The sequence below is a fragment of the Myodes glareolus genome, chromosome 3, assembly GCF_982192425.1.
Source record: "Myodes glareolus chromosome 3, mMyoGla1.1, whole genome shotgun sequence".
NCBI lineage: Eukaryota > Metazoa > Chordata > Mammalia > Rodentia > Cricetidae > Myodes > Myodes glareolus.
The window spans coordinates 35,862,138-35,885,874 of NC_142028.1; the positions used below are offsets into that span (position 1 = coordinate 35,862,138).

The following is a 23,737-nucleotide window of genomic DNA, read 5'->3' on the forward strand; positions in this document are numbered from 1 at the left end:
CAATAGAAGTAACAAACAGGTTGCTGAACTTTAGTAGCTCAAATTAATATTTTAATAACTTTAAAAAGACAGATACTATGTTACCCAGGATAGCCCCAACTCTTGTTCATGATAGATCTTCCTAGCCCAGTCTCCCAAGTAGCTGAGACTATAAGCCACAGCATTACACCTGGCAAATAATTACCATTTTAATGAAGAAATAAAGTCTTGTGTTAGTATACTAGAGAGATTTCAGACTCAGAGAAATTACATTTAGGACAAAGTCATGGCATCAAAATAAGAGATTGGTACAGAATAAAAGTCTTGAATCACCTAACCATCCCTTGCCATAATTAGCACTTGCCCTGGAGTCAACCTAAAATATTTATTGTGCTACATTTTAGACAAGTTCTTTTCAAAGAGACAAAACCACCAAAGTAGGAATCGACTATTTCATAATGTAGTCAGGATATGCCCTGAGGCAGGCTACAACTAAGCTTTTATAGCTTACAGAAAATGGAATATTTTATAGGATATAATGAAACTAAATTCCTGTATAAAAAAAACCTCAGAAGACAAAAATACACATGGAGTTAATGACAGAACTGGGGGTCAGATCAGGGATAGACAGTCATTCAATCCTGAGTTGGGTTCTTAGCATCATACACAAAAACAAAAGCAGAATAAAATTTCAGGAAACATTTTTTTGCACTCTCAAAATGGATTTTTTTAAAATTGTGACAAACATGTTTAAACTTTAGGCTTTCAGAAAAATTAAAAGTCAAAGTTATTCATTTTAACCAATAAATTACTTTAATGCTTTCACACTTCCATTGTAAAATACAAGTCACTCTGCTTAAACAATCTATTTTATATTCAGTCTATGAGATGAGAAAAATAAACAAACATTAGACTAAATAAGAAATGATACAAAATAGAAGAAGTTGTGCTTAAGAAACTCCAGTAGAAGGAGCTATAGAAATAGAGAACGTAACATTTTGCAATGGACAAGAAGAAAAGGCTGGAAAAGGAGACTTTTGACCCTGCACCACAAATCTAAATAGAAGTTATGGTGAATCGTTAGTTTAGCATGTGTCTAACCTTACAGAGACCTCTGAAGAGAAGTGATGGCAAATTGTTAGTTTAGCATGGATCTAGTCTTACAGTTTCCTTGTGTGTAAAGTGAGAGGCTTAGAACAGATATTCTTCAATTAGGCTCAGAGTATCCTAAAAATTCTAAAAAAAGAATCTAATATGTTCCTATGCTCTAAGAGTTTGCAATTCTTTGGGAGAAAGAGGATGTATATTTCAAAATACAATAAAAAATACTTGAAGAAAAATAAAAATTCTACAAGAGGGATAAGAACTGCTATGAAAGCTAACTAACACAATAAAAGAGGGAAAGCTGATTCTTCAAGTGTTCTAAAATGCTCACACATATTTTTTGAGACATGTATGCAAATGCCAGGAACAAAAACGAACAGGTTTAATTTTGAATATCAAAATATCATCAACACTTATCATTCAGGAGATGGAAGCCATGCACGGAAATAACTATGAATTTGGTTAGGGTTCTATGCTGACAGCTCTGAATATGTTTATAAGTGACCACCATAGAAATGATCAAAGGATTAAAATATTGTAATAAATGTGTGGAAAACAGACACACAATTTCACCCACACACGAGTGCCCGAAGCATCCCCAGCAGCAATGTCAGGAGTGGACTTTACCTTGTGAAGTGCTCACAGTTAGAGCATCAGTGAAGGTACCAGGCTCTGGGTCAACAGACGAGTCTCCCAGAGTTTCACCCATAACAGCATAAAACAGATTTGGTGTAATTCACATTGGTTTTGTCTACGTCTTGCAAAAGATCAGTTTGTTAAAGGAAAAAGGCTTGTGGCCATAGAGCTTATGAATATGCTAATGAGTCAAGACACCAGTTTTCAAATATTTGGGAGAGGTGGGAATAAACACAGAAAGGATCAGGCCTGAATTGGCTGGCACTGTCCTGAGCAAGAGCCAGTTGTGACAAAATGGTGTGTCATAATGTTGTCTGCTGCTTTGGCAAGACTTGGTACATTACAAGGAAAACGTTGCTACACTGTCTCGCCAGTGACCCACACGTTCAGTGTCTTGTGAGGGGTGTGAACTGTACAGTATTTGCAATTATCAGAGCAGAGATTGTTCAATATTTGATTGTTTTTAAAATTGTAGTAAAATACAATAATGGCTTTTTAAATAGAAAACTTCATTCTTTAATTTTTGAAATACCAGATAAACGTATTTGACTAAAGTTTCTCTTAAGTATTCCCCTTTGGTTGAATCTTCTGATCACATTATTTAAAGAAAACTCTAGAATCAAAATACATATACATTCTTAAAATAAATTTGCTACCCACATATTACTGAATGATACATTTCAAGGTGATTTATTCAACAAGTTTACAAAAGGTTCAAAACTATTACTGCTATCCAAATTCTATAAACCTGAACAGTTGACAGAAGAAAGTTCTGGTAAGGCTATACTTTTATATATCAAGGTATTTGTTTTAAATTTGTTTATCCATCAATAGCAACTGCAGCAATGCTCCAATGGCTGATGCTGAATGTTAAGTGCTCTGTCACAATGAAAAAATTGGAGTCCTCTCTGAGAATAATGCATTACCAGAAGAAAAAAAATTACCCTGCTAGGTTGGCAAGGAATTGTGGTCAGTTTTGTAATCAGGAAAATGCTGGCTTCTTGCTTAAGGCCTTTGCCCTTTTTGGCAGAAAAAACACTAGCCGTGCCAAACTGCTAACGTGGGAGCAGCCCTTGTCACTTAAGTGGCCTAATAGAATTCAGTGACTTGCAGACTTTAAAAGAGCCCATACACAGGGCAATATATCAGATAGCAATAATTCCCTGAATTATATTCATCCTGATAGCCCCCAAATGGAGTAACCATATATCTAGTTAATCTATGTTGAGTAACTATTCATTCTTCACGGGGACTAGCAATAGTTTCCCTGTCAATTATGAAGCAATAGCTCAATGGGAAAATACTCATGGGGTCTAACTAGCACATGGTGAGGTGAGAAGTTGGCAATTGTATCATTTAACCCCCCAAAAACATTACTAAAATAATTCAAGCTAAAGTAAGTTTCTAGGTAGTCCAAATGATGGGGCTAATAATCACTGTTAGTAGAGTTAGTTTTATCTCTATTTAATTTAAATTCTCAATAAAAGAATTTTTCCTTCCTTCTCAAAGCTTAGAAATGTCCTTAAATTACAAAGTAATCATACATAAGAATGGAACTACAGACACAAAGACATAATACTTAAGGATGTGATAGAATCCAAAATTCTTGGTAGAACTCACAGGTTAAAATCAATCACTAAAGTCAAGAACAGAAACAAGCAGAAATAAAATTTAACAGAATGGAACAAAAACCGGACTCCCATTCTAGCTATTGATAAGCCTATGTGATGTTCCTGGTATCTGTGTCTAGAAAGCAAACTTCAGCCTCATTTCCTATGAAGATCAACATGTCACTTGGTTCCCTTTTTCCTGTTCCCAGGTCCTCATTTAACTTTTTAAACATAGTTGAGGAGGAGAAGTATAGCATGATAATGCTTTTTCTTGGTATGTGTAGGCCCTGGGTTTGATTCTCAGTGTCCTACCATCAAAAGGGGAACATTTATTAAGACTTTCTTAAGATTACATGTGTATTTCAAATGCTAACATATGGCAGAATGCTACCATTTTAGAAGAAGTGCAGATAAGATGAGAAAGGGAGGCCCCTGGGTAATGAGTGTGTCTTCTAAATTAAAAAGAGAGGCAAGGCCAGTACTGGAACTAGATTCCAGTGCTCAAGTGCCATAAGGATAGAGGAAGAGAAGGCTTAACAGGGATATTAATGAGTACCTACATTATTCTATTTTCAATACCAATGACTATGGTGAAACTGGGGCCTGGTCTTTCAATACATTCTTTCCCATGTTCTCACATTCCCTCAATGCTGATATAGCTCATTCATTTCGTGTGACTCAGTGTGGATCTTCTCAGTTCGGTTTCTAAGATCAACAGTCTCACTTGGTTCTCAGGTTCTGTTTTAGTCTCTGTTATTTTCTGGGCTGGGCACCACCCAGGGCACCATGAAAATCTAGTCTTTCCAACCACCCTTCAAGGGATAAAATTATAGACTCTTTGCTTAATGCTTCCCTTTCCCTCCCTCCCCCTTCCCTTTCTCCCTTTACCAAGACAACATAAAACTTGTGTATCTATTGTTTAACTAGGCTTTCTGAGTCTACTTGTTCTTATTGTGTGCTTGTTATTCAACCACACAATTATTTTAGCATTTACTTAATCCCTAGTACCCAAATCTGGCTACATATACTCCTAGGATTGTGTTTTGTGTTTTGTCATTCTGACTTGCCTATTTTTTTATTTTAAAGCAAAAGTTTCTTGATTATATTTATATACATTTATTTATTCAATTTTTATATTTCATTCATTTGTTCAACAAATATTTATTGATAATATAAGAGATAGCAGACCTTAAGCTTTGTGCTAGGGCACTAATGAACAAGATGGGTGTGTTTTTATGAGCTTCAAAAATAGCCAATAAACAAAAGTCACAGTTTAAATAAACATAGAGCATTGAACAGAGCAGGTTCAAGAAATCTTGCTTACATATTTGATGGCACATTTGAACTATGCAATACATAAAACACCCAAGTGACATAATATATATAGTTTAAGATAGGTGATGTTTATGTTTATTACAATCTGTTGTACTACCATACTGTAGTGCTAGGTCACTTAAGAAATAATTTGCTCCCATGGACATTTAGAAGTTGAAAATAGCTAGGCGGTGGTAGCGCACACCTTTAATCCCAGTACTCTGGAGACAGAAGCCGGTGGATCTCTGTGAGTTTGAGACCAGCCTGGTCTACAAGAGCTAGTCCCAGGACAGGTAGGACTGTTACACAGAAAAAACTTGTCTCGAAAAAAACAAAAAACAAAACAGAAGTTGAAAATAAATGGAGTTAATCTCATTTTTATATAACTGTCCATCTGTTTTGTTCTTAAATATTGGAAAGACTACAAATTTTGTTTTCTGTCAGTTTCAACACCCATCCACCCATTAGGTATTACTGTAGACACCCCCAACAGACACATTAATAGGCACAGCTTTTGGCTTCAGTGAGTTCACATTTAATTATATTTACCAAAATTATCCAAACAAACCCAAAAGAGTGATCATTTAGCTTACTTAACTTTGAAAGTAAATTAGCATATATTAATATAGGAAATATATTTGCTTTAGTAAAGTTGTTATCGGAGGCAGTACTAATCACCAGAAAATTCATAATGCCATAGGATTAGGACATGTAGGTGAATGTCTTTGTCTTTAAAACCTTAATAATCACAGTGTTCTACTCTTGAAATTGACAATGAGATTCACAAAGGAGCTGGCAGCATTAATATCATAACACTATCAATGTGTTATCAGAATTTTGTACTTCAGTGGAGAAGATCATCAGCACTGATCCAGTGGAAAGATGCCTGGAAGGGTAATTTTACAGAGTCAAGAAACAAAAGCATCTGACATTAGGAGAACTTGACTTAAATGGAGGAATGTAGGACTTTCTGTAATATGAAGTAGATCAGCATCTTGCCTTGGATTTTGAGAACATAAGGAATGTGGATTTGGCTGTGGATTGAATATTACATTCTTGGTAAAAGAAAGAATGTAGATAATGAATTATACAACAAAGAGGATGGAAAGCCTATTTTTAATTCATGTGTTGCCAAAGTGAGCACAGGAAGATGATTTAATTCTCTCTCAGTTCGTGATACCTGAAAACACATTTACAGTTTGCTATTTAAAAGACTATGTTTCTTTTTCTTTTTTTATTTTTAAAGACAGGCTGAGCTCAAACTCACTCTTTAGCTGAGGATGGTCTTGAACTCCTATTCACCCTGCCTCTACCTCCCAAGAGCTAGGATTTCAGGAGTGTACTACAATGTTAGGTGAGAAGGCTACTCTTTAATATTTAATCTTGAATGTTAATTATAAAATCTCCTATTTGCCAAAAAGCCCTAAATTTTGTACATTTGAAAGGTAATTAGATCCATAAAAGTTGTGAATAATTTAATATCAAAAGACCAAAAATTCATTAGTAAAATTACAATATTAATATTTTAACATTATCCAGTATGGAATGACTTATATAAAATCTTTCCATGATATATAATTAATAATTTAATATTTAATAATTTGAATTTCACCTTCAGATTGAATTTGGAGTTTTTAGAATTTCTTTGATTGATTTCTTTGGTATAAAATAATATGTTTGTGTTGTATAGAATAGTATTTTTTGAATATTCTCATTCAAAAGTTGTGCTATTCAATTTTATCAGTACTGTTAATACTTATGTCAGGCCCTAACAGTTTGGGAGAAACTGCTCTCTGCCCTCCAGAACCTAGCACAATGCCTCTGGTTGGCATTCAACCAGAGTCGGATTGTTTTTGTTGATGATGAGGATGATGAGGTAACAGTTGCTTGCCACATTTCTGTCTCATGTGTCATTCAAGGAGGCTAGCACCTAATAAATGGGTAACAGCATCCTTTACTTTTCTTGTCTTAACAAGACTCCAGTTTCCTGGTGATGCTTCAAAGTGACAGGCAGATTGACTGCCCAACTCCCTCCTGTCCTTCTCCAGTACAACTGCCCTTTTCCTAGCTCAACTGAATCTGGTTCAGAACCTTATCTTCAAGTGGTTGGTTGCATCAACTCAGGGTTTCTTCACATCACAAGGAGACAGCTTGGGAAGAATGATGTGCCAATGAAACACAGGCTTTGAGAAGAAACAATCCTGATCCTAGATATCATCCCAGCAAGCCTGAGGATGCTCACAGTGGAAGAGAACAAGGAAGGCTATTGTCCAGTACATTTATGCCATTTGGTTCATAGGCACAACCCATTCTTTCACTAAAACCAGTAATTTCATTCTTATTTTTAGAAAGTAAACTTTTAATGCAATTAACACATTAAAACTACATTACATGGTTTTAAAGAAAAATAACTCAGTAAAATGATGTTAATTTGTGGCCAACAGTGTCAGTGGGTGGATGAATGGATGGATATATATATGGTGTTCAGACTGGCCTTAAACACCCAGGTCAGTTACCTTTCTGCCTAAGAAAATAATCAAGGTTCTTTTAGGTTATGATGCTAACATATATAATAGAATGCCTATAATTATTTTAAAATTTATCAGGAATTCTCTATATTCTAAGCCAGCATCACTTATATACCCTTTCTGCACACGGCTGATAACAAAAAAAAGAAAAGCCTTTCATGTGGAGAAATGAGCTTTCTTAGTAAAATTAAAAGTCTTAAGAGAGGAAAAACTAGGCATCATAGTAAATTAAATGTCTCAAGTGAACAAAACAACTGAAAACCTCCTTTCCCCCTTTTCCTTCAAAAGTTAACTTTCGTAACATTTGAAACATTTGAAAAAGAGCCTAACCTGTCTAACCACTTTGCAGGGCTCAACTTAACACTTCAGTTACTATGCCTTTGAACCAAAGACATCCTATCTAAACTGTTAACTTGTCTTTGCATGTAATATCTAACATCTGAAATTCTTTTGTAACTGGGTTTTCTAGCATGATAAAATACAATGGCCTATATTATCAACATGCATTGATGTGGGACATTCTGGCCTTCTAAAGCATGTATCTTCGTTAATTTTGACTTTTATCAATTGCTTTTTCAAGATCAGTAGTATGAAGATTTCTTAGGCAACATCCTATTATGGGGGAACCACACTGACAATCAACCGATGTTACAGGAATTCAGAGTCACAGAACTAGATATAAGTTTAGTTCTGTAAAATGAGCAATTTACTACTACTGTGATTGCACTAAAGAAAATGGATGGACTGTTGGAATCACTGACTGACAAAACTTTGTACTAGGACAATTAACACACTTTAATTTTTCCTTTAGGAAAAATGAACTTCAAAGAAATGAAGTGACTCACCTAGGTCATTACTCAGGTAGTGTTGTAGCAGAGTTTGAGTTACAAATAGTTTCTTGATTCCCAGTTCAAAGTCACAAACTATACTCTATCTCATTAAGATAAAACAATAAAACATTCAAATATATGTTGCAATTAATTATTCTTAATTCTACCATTCATGGCCTATCAGTCTGAATGTATCTTGCTGTCTGACTCACTTAATGTGAATGAATTAGGATGGAAATCTGAGTTCACAACAGAGTTCCAACCCAGGACTCTATAGAAGGGAAGTGCTTCACAGGACCTTGTTAATAAAATGTGATGACATTCAGAGAGCAATTTGGGAATTGATTTTGCTGACACATGTTTTCTTCCCTCCTTTATAGATTTTACAGGTTAGTCCTAGACTCTAGGACTCTTCTGTGCTAACAGTTGTCCCTCCCATGACACAGCCCCTTGTTCTTATGAAATAATAATATTACTGTGGGAAAATTACTTTATAGTAATAAAATTCTAGCAAAAAGTATCTTAGAGCTGTACAGATTTTTTATTTCCAGTTTTAAGCTGAGAGGTTATCTAAAGCAAAATAAGAAAATAATAGTACCTCAACTGATTGATCAAGCTTCAGTATGACGCCCAGGGGGATAGAGGTGTAGACCAGAGGTAGAAAACTTGCCTAGCATGTGTGAAGTACAATCTTCAGCAACACAGAAAAGAGGGAAAAGAAGTTTGCCTGTGTCTCTACTCAGTACAAGAGACCAGGGTTTGCATTCCAGTGCTGGAGTTCACAAACATCCTTTCTTTGTGATATATTAAGCCACTGTCCCCTCATCTGAAGGAGACTTACTAGAGTTAGACATGGTTTAAATAAATAGTGCTTAGGGTAGAGCAGGCCCTCAAAATTATTATGAATTCTGATAATCAAAACCTTGACCCTCTATGCCTGATTCTTGGTTAACAAACAGCACCATCACCAAGTAACATACCCACTGATCTTATATTTTAGCCACAAACTTATAAACTTATATATCACAGAGAAACTATGTATGTGGAACATGGAATCCTCAGGATCAAGTAGGAATTTTATAAATCCACTTAGAAGCAGACATTCTGTTCATGATAGCCAACAGAGATCTGATAGAGAATGAGACAGAATTTTAAAACATGCTCACAAGAAACTGAATTTTGATGATAACTAGGTAATAAACAGCATAGAATGTATTTTTACATCAGTTTTCTAATTGGGTTTATTGACCATGTAATAGTCAGTTACCTAAAGGTTAATCTCCTTATGGTCTTTCCTAGACACAATATAATTCTATTACAGTCTAGGCCTCTAAGTTTGAATTTATGTAATAAAGCCACGACAGTTTCTGAAAGCTAGTAGGCTGGGGACAGCAACAAACCCAGCAAGTAGCTTTAAAATTCAGATGTTGTATTTACTGAGTACCTACTCTGCCAGGTATTGTGCGGTCCTAAGACACAAACTCCTGACAGACTTAAAAAAACCCCAACAACTCTGTGAGCTTAAAAGACAGCTCTACTTTGGGAGAAGGACAACACACTGAGCTACAGAGCAGGTTTAGAGAACTCAGTTTCTATCCAGCTGTGTACCTGGTATATGCCGAACTAAGCCATGAGCAACAGCATACTGCTATTATTTTACAGGTAGGGAAGTTGAGTTTCAGCTCACAAAGTCATTAAAGGACAGAGAAGGTATTTAAATTAATTGAAACTGAGTACTAATGAGGTTCAGAAGATGAACAGCATCCATCCGAGTGGTATAGAACTAAAGGGACTCTGAAAGGAATTCAAGAATAGGAAGAAAACTTGAGATGAGTCCAGAGAGATAGAAACTGTGGGTGGTGGTAAGAGAGAGTGGAATGAACAAGGCAAAATTAAATGGGAGAAAACTGAGAATGAGACAAGTGTCTGATGCAAAACTCCAAGGGAGTAGGAGATCAGTTCAGATGGGCTAAAGTCCAATAACCCAAACATTTTACAACTGCTCTTTAAACAATACGATCCCCATGTAGCACAGTTAAAAGAAATCTCTGTGGTAAAGATATCGAGAGTCTCAAGGAAATACAGCATAGTTTACACCTAACAAGTCCTTGATCTTGAATGCATGTTGCTCTGAGAAAGGCTAAGGTGTTTTCTAGTTTTCCTATCTTCTTTCCTCACAGCAAACATGATATGTCATTCCAGTACTCAGAGGCTGAGGTAAGAGGATAGGAGGATCATAATTCAAGGCCATCTGGGTCTACACAGTGAGTTATTATTGCTATCATTACAAAACTAATTCACATTGTTGGAAATTAGAAAATTCAGAGTACTGAGTGAAGTCATTATATTCCTACTATCCAGAGAGCATCCATCTTGAGTTCTTAGTGTTCCTGTGAGTCTTTCCCTGCTCATATGTAAAATCATAAACATAGACACATAATATAAGCACACATATACAATACAGGTGTCATTCGTTGTTCATCAAAATGAGATTTTGTATTTACTGGTAGTAACTCTCTTCTTAAAGTCTCTACGCTTTTATTTCAAACAACACCCAGTTCCTATTCACATTTCCCTAGGCCCAAATGTTTAGAGTTGGTTTGCTCTCACCTAAACTTCATCGATAACGATGAAATGATTGTACGCTCCTTAAGCCCTTCTAAATCTAGCACAGTTCTCTTTTCCGAATGTCCACCAACCCTCCCAGCATCAAAGGCCACTGAGCAATCAGGCCAGTGGGCACCTAGAAAGTCCCACCTCATGGATTAGACCAGTTATTTTTTTTGTGGCATCATTTATATCACTTCTCTATCCACTGTATTTCTGAAAAATTAGATAGTTTATGCAAAGTTTATGTGCCACAGTCAAGTCATAAATGTTGGAGACATTCACTTCTTCCTGCAGTTCCACAGAAGACATGCCTGCAATCCCTGCTACTCAGGAGGCTGAGACAGGAGGATTACTCATTGATGGTTAAGCAGGGCAGATCAGTGAGACCCTTTCTCAAAACATAAAATAAGGACTGGAGGCTATTGTTCAATGGTAGAACATTGATGTCTTGATGATTGAGGCTATAATGTCAATCCTCCATTTCAATGTCTCTTCATTCTCTCTCTTTCTTTTTCTCTCTCACATACACATACATACATACATACATACACACACACACACACACACACACACAGAGAGAGAGAGAGAGAGAGAGAGAGAGAGAGAGAGAGAGAGAACATTAGTGATGCTAAGATCAATTACTAATTTGGGAACCACACTTTGGTTTTGAGCCTAGCCTTTAATGGCTAAACTGTCTCTTCAGTCCACTAATTACCAGTCTGGTCAAACAGTAGTCTGACCTCTAATCTCTCCCTTGTATGGCTACTTCCCCCTCCTTGCAGCTAAAAAGAAATATGTGCAGTTACTGTGACAGTCAAAGTTTTTCAAAATATTTTTTAAAAAATTATTTATTTATTTACTTCTGTGTATGTATGTGTATCTCTGTGAATGTGTACCACATGTGAATGGGGACCCACAGAGTCCAGAAGAGAGTTTCTGGAGCTGGAGATACAGACACTTGTGAACCACCCAATGTGGGTGTTAGGAACTGAATTCAGGTCCTCTTCAAGAGCGATAGACACTCCTAACTATCTCCCCTGCCCTAGTTTCAGTAACCATTCTGCCGAGGGTTCTAATAAATTTGATCATCTTTTCTCCAAATCAATAGTTTGAGTTTATAAAATGAAGTCTTTCTAATTCTATCATTTATACATAACTTAGCTAACATCCTCTAAGGAGAAAATGTTTCTTCGGTAAAGTTGTGTAATAACTCTGAAATGCAGTTCCTACTGGGAAGAAAGACTAAATGTTTAATTCTCTCTCTTTTATTAAAAGGTGAATAATTTCAATACATAACTTCCTTGGTTAGGTTTATCAGTGTCTCTTATTCACTGAACACTCGTGTTGCAAAACATCTTTTTTCTTTTTTTCTTTTTAGAGAATTTTTATTTCCACTTCATTTTTCTCCAATGACAGTTACAAGTAAGACTCATGTGTCTTGGTCCTTCAAATCACTTATCTTTTTATCACACACAAAACTATTTACTAACCCCTAAATAGCAGAACCAGTGTTTCAGTTTTACCTAAGTTTCCATTCGCAGGGATTTTCAGTTTTTAGCAAGTAATTTTCCTTAATGGGAGGGGGAGGTTAGCAAATGAACTCAACTGGTTCCACCAAAGTTATCTAGAGTGTCAGCAAAGTTTTGCAAAGTGAGTCTAAGATTCCTGACAAGTTTGTGGACTAATTAAACCACATCCCAACCATATTCTTTATTCTTTGTTCTCTAGGTTTCTGAAGCTATACTGAGATATAGGAGGCAGGATTTTCTGTTTACATGTTCACAAATATGAGTTTCATTTGAACAAACTTCATTTGAAATATTTAGAGACATTTTATTAAAACACAAAGAAGAGTGTACAAAAAAGAAAGACAGAAAAGAAACATTTTTCTAACTCTGAAACAGGTGTCTCCCTCTGCAACTAAAACAAATATAAAACTGAGCCTTAACTTAATACCTCTAATTATGTTTTTATTTGTTATCTATTGCACACAGTCAGATGAACAGCTCAAAATGCCTACAGTCATTCTGGGCAAGTTGACAAATATCCTACACATTGAAATGAGCAGTGGGAAGGAGGCCAGATTGCTTAATTGTTTGTTACTTGGGAGTCTGAAAAGGTGGACAAGCCAAAATCTTTATGGGGATCCAAAGAGTACAGCTCCTTCCTTAGGCAGCTGAGGAAAACAATGGGCCAGATTCTCACTCTGTGTAATCACAGAGGACTACTCCATTGTATAGCCCATTGTTTCTTCCATGTACCGCCTGAAGGGGAAGTGTATTGTTATCTACAGGAGACCTTCCATAAGAGAGTTACTTAGGATGAGAACATAGCCTCTGGGAGACTAATGAAGATGTGGCATTCAGTTCAGGAGGGAACCTTCAGATAAACATTTTTGGGAATTGTGCACTTAAAAGACCTACGCATTAAAATCAGAAAGCTGTGGTGACTAAGAATTAGTGCAAAAATCAATATGCCAGGCTGAATAAAGGGGCTCTGAAAAGCTTAGAGGGCAGTAAATGAGTAGTTGGAGCTTTTCACATGTCCAAGAAATCCTAAGCACATCTATTCTAACCTCTCCCTCGTTAATAGCTGGGGAAACTGAGGCACAAAGAAGTGCTTCATTTACAGATGATGCAGACAAGGCACAAGGAAGTAGAATGGCTTACACATTGCCTCATTTTATGTAGTGCAGTCTTAGTGATAATATCAAAGCTAGAATCCATGATGTTCTATTAGATCTGATCTTTGATTCCACTAAAATAGCAACGTTTTTATAGCTGGGCCTTATGTGGGGAGAAAGAGTACTAACAGAAAAGTATCATCATGAATCACTACAGTTCTTTAGAAAAAGATTTCTTCAAACAACACACTGAGATATATTTTGTTGTTCTGTTTTGAGACAAGGTCTCTCAGACTATCCTTGAACAGTCCTCTGGTTTCATCTTCCTTCTCAAGTGCTAGAATTATAGGCATGTACCACCAGGCCTGGCATTTTAGGTTTGATATTGTTTGCTATTCAGTTTGCCAAGATTTACACCACCATTATAAATTAGCTTTATAATATTTTCATCACCCAAATGCATACTGCTTTATATTTAACCTCAGCTCCTACTACCAATCCTAGGCAATCACTGATCTATAATTTTTCCTCAGGAGACTGACTGCTTTCATCAGACCAGTGTAGTCAGATGGGCTCATGTTGTGAAGAATCCAATTGGCTAGGGATTGTATGGCTGTTGTAGCCTAAGTTTTAGTATGTATCAACCTCTAGTAGGCTGTGCATGGATGTAGAATATTTTGACTATCTATGTAGCTCATGAACACTTGGGTTGCCTTATTTTTGAGTAAAGATATATTTTTCTTTGAAACAAAATCTGTGTTTCTTGGTGTCTTGTTTGTTTCAGTGCTAGGGATTGTACCCAGGGTCTCGTTGATTCTAAGTAAGCACTGTACCGCAAGTTCAATTCTATAATTTTAATCTTGCTTCATGTTGATGACATACAAATTACTCTTTTAGATTATCTTCATGGTTTTATAACTAAATTCTTAGAAGTTTCAGTGCTACAGTTTATAAATTCTCCAGAATTACCATTTTCTTTGTACAAGATTATGAAGCAGGCAAAGGTAGACCTTTAATATGTAAATAATTACTTTGCATTTACTGAAGGCCAAATGAGAGCCAGTGTTGCTGTAGGAAGGAATGCTTCAGAGTTCCAAAGGAGAAGAGTCCCAGGGATAATGTAATTGTATATACAGCAATGATAGCACAAAAGTACTAGGTAGCATTTCCATACCTGCTCTTCTAATGTAAACGTTAAAGGTCTTATAACTTCACACAAAACTTGCTTTAGTTCTATAGATACAGATAATCAAGAACTATAATTGTACAGCACATATTAATAGTCAATTTTATGTATATCTGCTACATTAAAATAAAATGCTATGGATACTGAGAATCACAAAAATTATCCTCCCTTGAAATAAAAATGCAATACACTGCCATAAAATCCTTGGAACCAACGCAGAACAACCCCCTGGATTCCCCCACCAGACGCACAAGTAAGTAAACAGATAAGGAAATAAAATGTGTATGCTGAGAGTTGGAAACAGCTGTGCCATGATGCTAACAGTTGTTACTTCCAGGTGATGGAATTCATAACGAGGAACTCTTTGCTCTATGTGCTTCTGTAGACTTTGCAAAAGCAGCTATTATTTTAATCACCACTTCCCTTAACATAAAATAAAGATGCTGTACAGCATTAGAAAAAGAACAGCTGTCAGTCTAGAGGGCTCTCTAAGGGAGGAGACATGCACAGTAAACCTCACACAGCTGAGCTGATAAAACTAAGTTTCTGTAGATTGCTAAGATAAACAGCAGTGATGTTTGGCTAAGCTTTTTCAGTGACTGGATTTATCAAGAACAGTGCAAATTTTTCCATTTTTCTATGGAACTATTATCTCTTATCTGTTTTTCCTCTCTGAAGTGTTTCTATTAGACAATCGTAGCACTAGTTCCCAGAAAGTACAAATAGGTGAAAGACACAGGAAAACAGATAGAAAGTTTAACATTAGCCTTGCATAAACTATACCACAATCCCCTGACTTTACTGTCACCACACCTCTCTGCCTGCTCCCAGCTCCCGAGAACGACCATGCTGTCTCCTGTGATGCTCAGGGTGTATGTCAGTCTTTCCAACTCAGCCTTCATCTTATTACTGAGATTTTTTTTTTTAAAGAGATCTTGCTTTGCTGCCCAGGCTGGTCTTGAAGTTGGCTCAAATGATCTTTGTGCCTGAGATCCTGAGTGACCAGGGCTGAGAAGAGGAATGGCACCACCTATGGCTTTTATTTTACTGAGAATTCTGATCAGTTTTTGTTTCTAGCACTATCTCAGCTTTAAAATCACTGTCCTTTGAATTCATTCTCATTATCCCACTTCTTAGCCTTGTTGAGTAGTGTCTCTGAGATAAGGGTCACTTAAGACGATCAGGTACTGCATTAACTCCCAGCAGAACACATATTAGGAATGAAACAGGCACTGCTAGCAAGCATATGGGACTTTGGGCATGGACTGAAACTGTCACGGGCAAACCAGGTCATCATCACCTTAAGATTAAGCAAGATGAGGCGATGAGGAGAGGATAGGTGTCTTGATGCCTTTGGTTCTTAGCAACTAGCAATTAGGTCAGTGCTGTCTTAGCTGTTGTTTGTTTGTTCCTCATAACCTTCCCTTTCTGACATTTCACTCATTGATCCAGGACTTGTAACAATACATTTTTTTTAAAATAAATTTGTAGTAGAATGTAGTGCTGTAAAATTTCTTCCCTCTCTTTTTTAAACGTTGAAGGTTCACACGGGCAGTTGTTTTGCAAAGGAAGGTGGGAATTGCACAGTTTTTGCCCTAGGCTCTCTTGCATTAAGGAGTGTTGTATCTGGCCACTTCTCAAGCCACCAGATGTGAAATAATTAATGCCCACTCGGATTACAAATCTCATTTTAATGTCTTTCAACATAAATAACAATAACAATAGTCAATTTGTGTATTCTGAGGCTCCCAAAAGGGGAGACATACTTAAAAAAAAAAACTGACAAAGTGCTTACCTTAGCAAAAACAAGAATGAATAAAATAGCCAATTTCAATGACGGTCATAGCATAACACTGGGTTTGATGACTACAATTAACTCAACCAACAAAAACCAAGATAAAATCCAGTTTAGTAAATTCTTAGGACTTGGGGAGTCTGAATCCTATATTTCAACTAGGGAAGTGATAGTGATTGTTTTTTGGGGTTATTTCTAGTTCTTCTGAGGACCTCTAAATACACATCTTTAAAGCACTGGTCTAATGTATTCTCTGGAGAATATACAGATAAGGTGTTGGTGTTGGGGAAAGATTGGGGGTTCCTGTTGGAACCTGGAAAGTAGAGACAGAAGGACCGCACAAGATCAAGGCCAGCTTGTTGTCTAGCCAAAACAAAACAAAACACAAAGACACACCCTCCCAAAAATAACAACAAAGCTCTAATATAGTCCAGAGTAAATCTCTATATCTAGTTCCTAATAATACAATCTATCAATCTAAAACTTCAAGTAAATAAACTATCTTGAAAGAAAACTCACAGTTTCTCTTCCTGCTCTTCTGTTGTTGTTTATGATTTTTACAGTGATGGACCTGTGAGAGCCAGCATTTCTAACTAGCTAAGTGCAGTCCACACCATTTTAATCCAAGGTCATAAATAAGATTAAGGCCAGGAAAGCCAGGGTGTGGTGCACTCTGAAGGTTAGGGTAGGAAGATTGGAAGTTCAAAGCTACCATGGGCTACATAGCAAGACTGTCTCAAGAAAAAAGTTAGATTTGGTAGTAAAATGAAGAAGTAGAAATAAAGCAACAGTAACACTCACTGTAAAGAGGTGACTGGTAAATAACGTAGTAGATCATGTGAGCAATGCAAGTGAGAGCAGAGATGTGAAGATTTACTGGAGATTCAGAACAAGAGGACTGACCATGAAGCTCAAAGTGACTAATCATGACTACATAATCTTTTAGCGATTATAGAACATGCTTTATATAGAGCCCTTATTTAATACTGAGAAGTACAAATTGCTACCATTCTAGTAAAAGTTGAAGCTCAAGAAAGCTGAGCAACTTGGCCCAGATCATTGAATCAGGAAATAAAATGTGTACAAAAAAAATTCAACCAAAATCATAAAAATGTATCAGAACAACTTAAAATAAAACACACACACACAAAAATAAAACAACAAAAATCCTGAGCACCAGGGGTGAGGCAGGAGGATTGATAGAGCCCAGGAGTTTGAGGCTAGCTTGGGCAACACAAAAATGCCTTGTCTCAAACCAAATTAAGAAGTGCTTGCTGTTTACAAGACACTGTGGGAAATACACTAGAGTTTAAGTCTGCCCTTCAAGTATCTGTAATCTTGCAAGAGAAGCAAGTGACAATAAAGTGAGACATTAGGCAACATTAGGTTTATGATTTGGCTAAGAATTGAGCCAACATCAGAGGAGATGTCAAAAGTAGACCTGGCACACTGCCAAGGTAATGGGAAGATTAAAAAATTTCACAGGGATTCAGAGGAACATGTCAAGTGGGATGGTTCTGGAAAAATCCCAGTGGAAGACATGGGATTTCAATGAGGGCTTGTATGGGGAGCAGGGTATAGACTCTAGGAGGAGCATGGCTTCTGGAGGAAGGTGACTGTGTTGGTGTTATTTTTTATTCCTATCTTCATCATTTGATACAGCGTACTATTATGGATAAAGACTGACTAATGACAGAAGGAACGAGCACATGTAGAAGAAAGATGGGATGTTTGGAAAAGAGAAGTAAAAGTGTGATGAGGGTAGGAGAGACAGTGCAGGTAAACAAATTATTTTGCTTTAAAGTAAGTTGCCTGATAAATGGTTTAGCCAAGGTGTATGTATAAAACAGTACAGGTCTCCAGACTTTCAGAGAGGCATATAGACATAGATATGAGAAATTCATCACAGTTTGAGTTCCAACATTGCCTTTATAACTAGTGCTGTAACTGTGTGTGCAGACTATTTAAGTCTCAGTTTCCTCATTTTAGACCAGCAGTTCTCAACCTATGGATTGTGATCCCTTAGAGGTAAAATGGCTCTTTTACAGGGGTTGTCTAAGACCATCCCACACATCAGATATTTATATTACTATTCATAACAGTAGCAAAATTACAGTTATGAAGTAGCAATGAAAATGATTTTGCGGTTGGGGTCACCACAACATAAGGACCTGTATTTAAAGGGTCGCAGCCTTAGGAAGGCTGAGAACCACTGTTGAAAATGAATGTCATGAGGACTGAGAGAAATAATGTGAGGCTAGGGGTATGATTCAAGTCTTCATAATCTTTGAATGTTTGTGTTCAACTCTCAGAAACAGAGGGATTTGGGGGGAAGAAAGCAAGTGAAGAAAAAGCAAACAAACAAGAGCCAGGCATGTAATCTAAGCACCCAGGAGGATGAGGCAGGTGGATCTCTGTGAGTTCTAAGCCAGCTAAGTCAACAGAGTGGGACCCTGTCTCAAACAAAACAAAACAAAACAAAACAAAACAAAACAAAACAAAACAAAACAAAACAAAACAAGAAAAGAAAGGAGCCTGAACTGAAAGTGCTTGTCACATGGTAAGTATAAATGGTAAGTCAGGGCTGGGAGACAGCTCATTCAATAAAGTGCTTGCTATTCAAGCACAAAGACCTGAGTTCAAATCTCCCGCACTCATGTAAAAAAGAAGGTGCACAAAACCCCAGCACTAGGCGTTTGGGAGAATAGAGAGAGGAAGATCCCTGGAGCTCACGAGCCAGCCAATCTCACCAAACCCATAAACTCCATGTTCATTGAGAGACCCTGTCTCAAAAAACAATGCGGAAAGCAATTAAGGAAGATACACAACGTAGGGCTCTAACCTCCAGGCACATTTGCATCCATGTATGTTAGCATCCATACTCACACTGCACATGCATACACACAGTTATTGCCACCATTTGAAATAGTCCTAGCAGAGTCTCCTCATGACTTAATTCACTCAAACCTAATGTAACATAATGACTCTTTACTGTATGAATACACACACACACACACACACACACACACACGCACACACACACACCCCTACTTTTAATGTTAATGGAACTGTGAAAAAAAAACATGGCTTATTTATTAAGTCATTTATCAAAAATAGGGTTTTTTTTTATAAAATTAATGATGCTGGAGAAAACATTGGCATACCTAATCATACTAGCTGGAATTATATTAAAACCCATGTACTAAAAAAAAAAAAAAAATGAAATCTAACTGATTTGACCGAGAGTTGTGAAGTAGTTGGAAGACTTGAATCAACCCTCTGGCCTGACTCACTTAATTATAGAGTTTAGAGCTCTGGGAGCTAAGCACTACATGCCTATTAGCTTTGCTGTCCACAACATTTCTGACACATCTGCCAGGATACAAATTGTCTAAATCTTTTTTGGGAACTTAGATGCTGCTTTTGTGTAGTGTAGCATGAGGGCCGGCTTGTTGGGGTTTCTGTCCCACCCGGTACCCCAACAGCCGGCAAATCCCAAAGAGAAATTACACACAGGACTCCATAAGGTTATAAACTGATTGGCCCAATAGGTCAGGCTTATTATTAGTCCTTGTAACTTATATTAATCCATTATCATTATCTATGTTAGCCATAATGGCTCAGTACCTTTTCCAGCTGGGCAGCTTACATGTTTCCTCTCCAGTGGTCTGCGCAGGAGTGGCTGAGGAACTTTTCTCCTCCCTAGCCTTATCCTATTCTCATTACTCCGCCTCTACTTCCTGTCTGGTTGACCCGCCTATACTTCCTGCCTGGCCAATCAGCGTTTTATTAAAATACATGATTGACAGAATACAGATAATTCTCCCACACCAGTGTAGTTCAAACTGGTTGAGAATAGAGACACTTAACTAAGGATCGTGCAAGTACTGTCCACTGGGTGACCTTGTTATGTAAGAAAATCAAATCCTCATTTTGAGGTATGCTAAAACCACCATGTTCTGAACACATATTTAGGAAGAGCCATGAAGCTCAATTATACTGCCTTTCCACCATCCCTTCCCTTCAATTTCTTTTCTTCATGCCACCCACCAACCTGCTTCACTTTCCCCCAAGTACCCCAAGCTTTCTCCGCCAGGAGACATGCTTGGAGCTTGGGCTTTCTGTCTCCTCATGTTTGTCTGCCTTATTAATGAACTATTTTCCTTCTACAAAACTTATTATTTCAGTGACTGGTGATCAGCCAGTCAGCAGCACAGTACTGGTTCAGCAAGCTCTTTGCACACCTTTAGAAAAAAACGGACAGATGATAAAGGGGGAACAGAGGCTGAAAAGTGACTTCTCTAAAAGTAGCTTCTAGAGCAGTGGTTCATAACCTTTGTAACACTGTGACCCTTTAATACAGTTACTCATGTTGTGGTGACCACAGATCATAAAATTATTTCCATAGGCTGGGCCATGGTGGCACATGCCTTTAATCCCAGCACTTGGGAGGCTGAGGCAGGCAGATTTCTGTGAGTTCAAGGCTAGCCTGGTCTACAAGAACTAGTTCCAGGACAGGCTCCAAAGCTATAAAGAAACAGTCTCGAAAAAACAACAACAAAAAGTTCAGTTGCTATTCCATAACTGTAATTCTATAATTTTGCTGCTGTTATGAATCATAATACAAATAACTGATATGCAGGATGGTGTTAGGAATCATAAAGAGTCATTTGACTCCAAAGGGGTCGAGACACAAAGGACAAAAGCTACTCTTCTAGAGTGTTTCCTGAAATAACCTTGTATGTTTTTATACCTAGAGTCAAATGTCATTAATCAAAATGAAATGATGATATTAAAAGTTCCAAACTCATCAATTTTGGACTATCTAAATTTAATGTATATTTAGTTTTCCTATAATATTTATCAAAACAAAAATGGCTTGCTATGAAGAAAGATTTTATACAAATGGAAATGAAAAGAGCCTTCTTGTGCATTGAGTTAGCCAGAAATTAATTTTACCAGAAACAGGGGCCTATGGTGGAGCACAGTGACAGAGTGGGTGAGTATTAGCATGCTTGAGGCCCAGAATTCTATTCCAGCACTTGTCTAGAAACAAAAAAATAATAGTAGTTTTACCAAGAATAATCTATTCCTTGCATGGGTTGACCACCACTTCATATGATAAGACTCTAATAAAAGAACTGGAAAACTGTTCAACTTGACAGTCATTGGCATGAAACTATCTACCTTGGCGTGTAAGTTTTGAAAATATCAGAGATGTGTGGTACTGAATTTTGTTTCTGTATCAGTGCCATCTCTGTGATTCAGCCCCATAGACAAATATCTATGACATCTCCATCCAAATATCTCATAGACAACTCAGAGTTAATGGTCATCAACTAAATATACATCAATTCCCCTAATACCATTCTCTTTCACTTAGTCCTACCTTCTAAAGGGTTGGACCCATCTACCAACCGATCATCTGTACAAGGTCACACATGTCTGTGCTAACAGCTATATTCTTTTGACTCTACTTGTTAAGTATTTACATTTGATTCCTTCTCTGCCTCCTTATCCTTGTAATTCAGACCAGCCACCTCTCATGTATCTTCACTCTTACACACCACACACACACACACACACACACACACACACACACACACACACATTGCTATCAGGTGTCCCATCTACTCTAATCTCCAGCAGCCAGTTCACTTGCTGTTGGTCAGAGGGATCCTCTAAGGATGCCAATTAGAAAACGTTGCTCCCCCACCCTCAGTTTAACTTCTGACTTCTGCCTTAAACCCAAACTTCCATTTTTCTCTGAAGCCTCAGTTGACTCCTTTCCTCTTAAGTCAGTAAGAGAGAAGCTTTTCCCAGCCCAGAGCCTCCACACCTCACTTTGTCTCCTGCTGTTCTCATGACTTCCTAAGATAATTCTCCATGCCAATTGGTAGAGTATAAAAATCACTTCTTCCAACAAAGACCAGATAGTTCCTTCCTGTTCTAAACAACTTACCATATTCCTTCTCCTCCCTTGTGGTACTCATCATTTCATGACAACTTGCTTGCCTTCTGCCTTCCCACCACACTGTAGATTCACTGCTGTGGCACAGTGCCAGCTACAAAGAACGGTGGCCAGTAGAGTTTAGGGTTGTGCTAGTTACTTAACCAGCCCTATTTTATTTTTCATGTATGTGTTTGTATATATGGCACATGTGAGCAATGCCCATGGAGGTAAGAAGAGGGTGTCAGATTCCCTAGAGCTGGAGTTACAGGCAGCTATGAGCCATTTCATGTGGGTGCTAGAAACCTAACCTGGTGTCCTCTAGAAAAGCAGCAAGCACTTTTAACCACCAAATCTTCGCCAGCACCAAAGACATGCTTTTGTTTGTTTGTTTGTTTTGGTGAATTTTTCCTTCCTTCCTTCCTTCCTTCCTTCCTTCCTTCCTTCCTTCCTTCCTTCCTTCCTTCCTTCTTTTCTTTTTTCTTTTCTTTCCTTCCTTCTTACCTTTCTCTCTCTCCCCTTTATCCCACCAGAGGCAGGGTTTCTCTGTGTAATAGTCCTGGATGTCCTGGAATTCACTTTGTGACCTGAGTGACCTTGGACTCACAGAGATCTGCCTGTCTCTACCTCCTGAGTGCTGGGATTAAAGGCATGCACCACCACCACCCAGCTAAGACATGTTCTTAACCTGTGGAATTCAGTCTTTATAATGATTTGTTATGACACAAAGACAATATTTTTATTTTTACATTCATGTGTGGATCTCCAGGAATCTGTGGGTCTCTATTTGAGACATTGATAGCCTGCCTCCTTAAGATCTAAAGTTTCATCATTTCTGGGAGAAAAATAGATATTTATCTTCTAGATTTCTTCCCAGTGATACAGACCCACACATGGGCTTGTGAAGTTAGGTCTTAGAAAGAACACACACAGTTCCACTGCACTGAGGAATCCATTTGAAGAGCAATAGACTCTTAGGTAATGCTTTTAGGCAATAGCATGAAAAGCACTCAGTTTTTTCACTGTGTGTGGCTTATGGAGGCTGATGAGAATATCTACCTACATTCAGATGGGATGAGAGCTTTTACTATCTGGAAAAGGACGTGAGAAAATGAATTTAAATGTGGAAAAGAAACCAAGGGATACCAAGGGCAAACAAAGCAATTAAAAATTGGGCAAAGGGCAGTGTTTTCCAAAGAAGATGTATAACCAACCAATGATACATGAGAAGATTCTCAAGAGTCATTAGTCATCAACAAAAAGCAAATCAAAACCATAGTGAGATATTTCACACCTAACAAGATGGCTGCTATACTGCTGCAAAGTACATAGAAACTTTGAACCCAAATATATTGTTGGTTGGAATATAGACTGCTGACTTGGTAGTGGAAATCAGCTTGACAGCTCTTTAAAACATAAAGCACAATCCACACATGCCGTTTAGTTCAACAGTTAAGAGCCTGAGAGGCAGGAGGATGGCAAGTTCAAGGCAAGCCTGTACATATTAAGACCCTGTCTCAAGACAATAACAACAAAATCCCATGGGATTACCACATTCCACTGTTTAGATAT

The 23,737-nt window shown here is 37.5% G+C and overlaps 1 protein-coding gene across 5 annotated transcripts in view; it reads right to left on the minus strand.

The window, feature by feature from the left end:
- The window catches only part of Pparg (peroxisome proliferator activated receptor gamma), a 125,640-nt gene that overhangs the window by 65,837 nt on the left and 36,066 nt on the right, over positions 1 to 23,737 (minus strand). Inside the window, exon 1 of one of the 5 annotated variants that reach the window (XM_085686882.1) lies at positions 1,711 to 1,856. The exons of the other annotated variants lie outside the window; for them this stretch is intronic. Within the exon in view, the coding sequence (XP_085543008.1) occupies positions 1,711 to 1,792 (82 nt within the window). The 5' untranslated portion in view covers positions 1,793 to 1,856. Of the gene's footprint in view, positions 1 to 1,710; positions 1,857 to 23,737 lie in introns of those variants that run through there. 5 annotated transcript variants of the gene reach the window in all.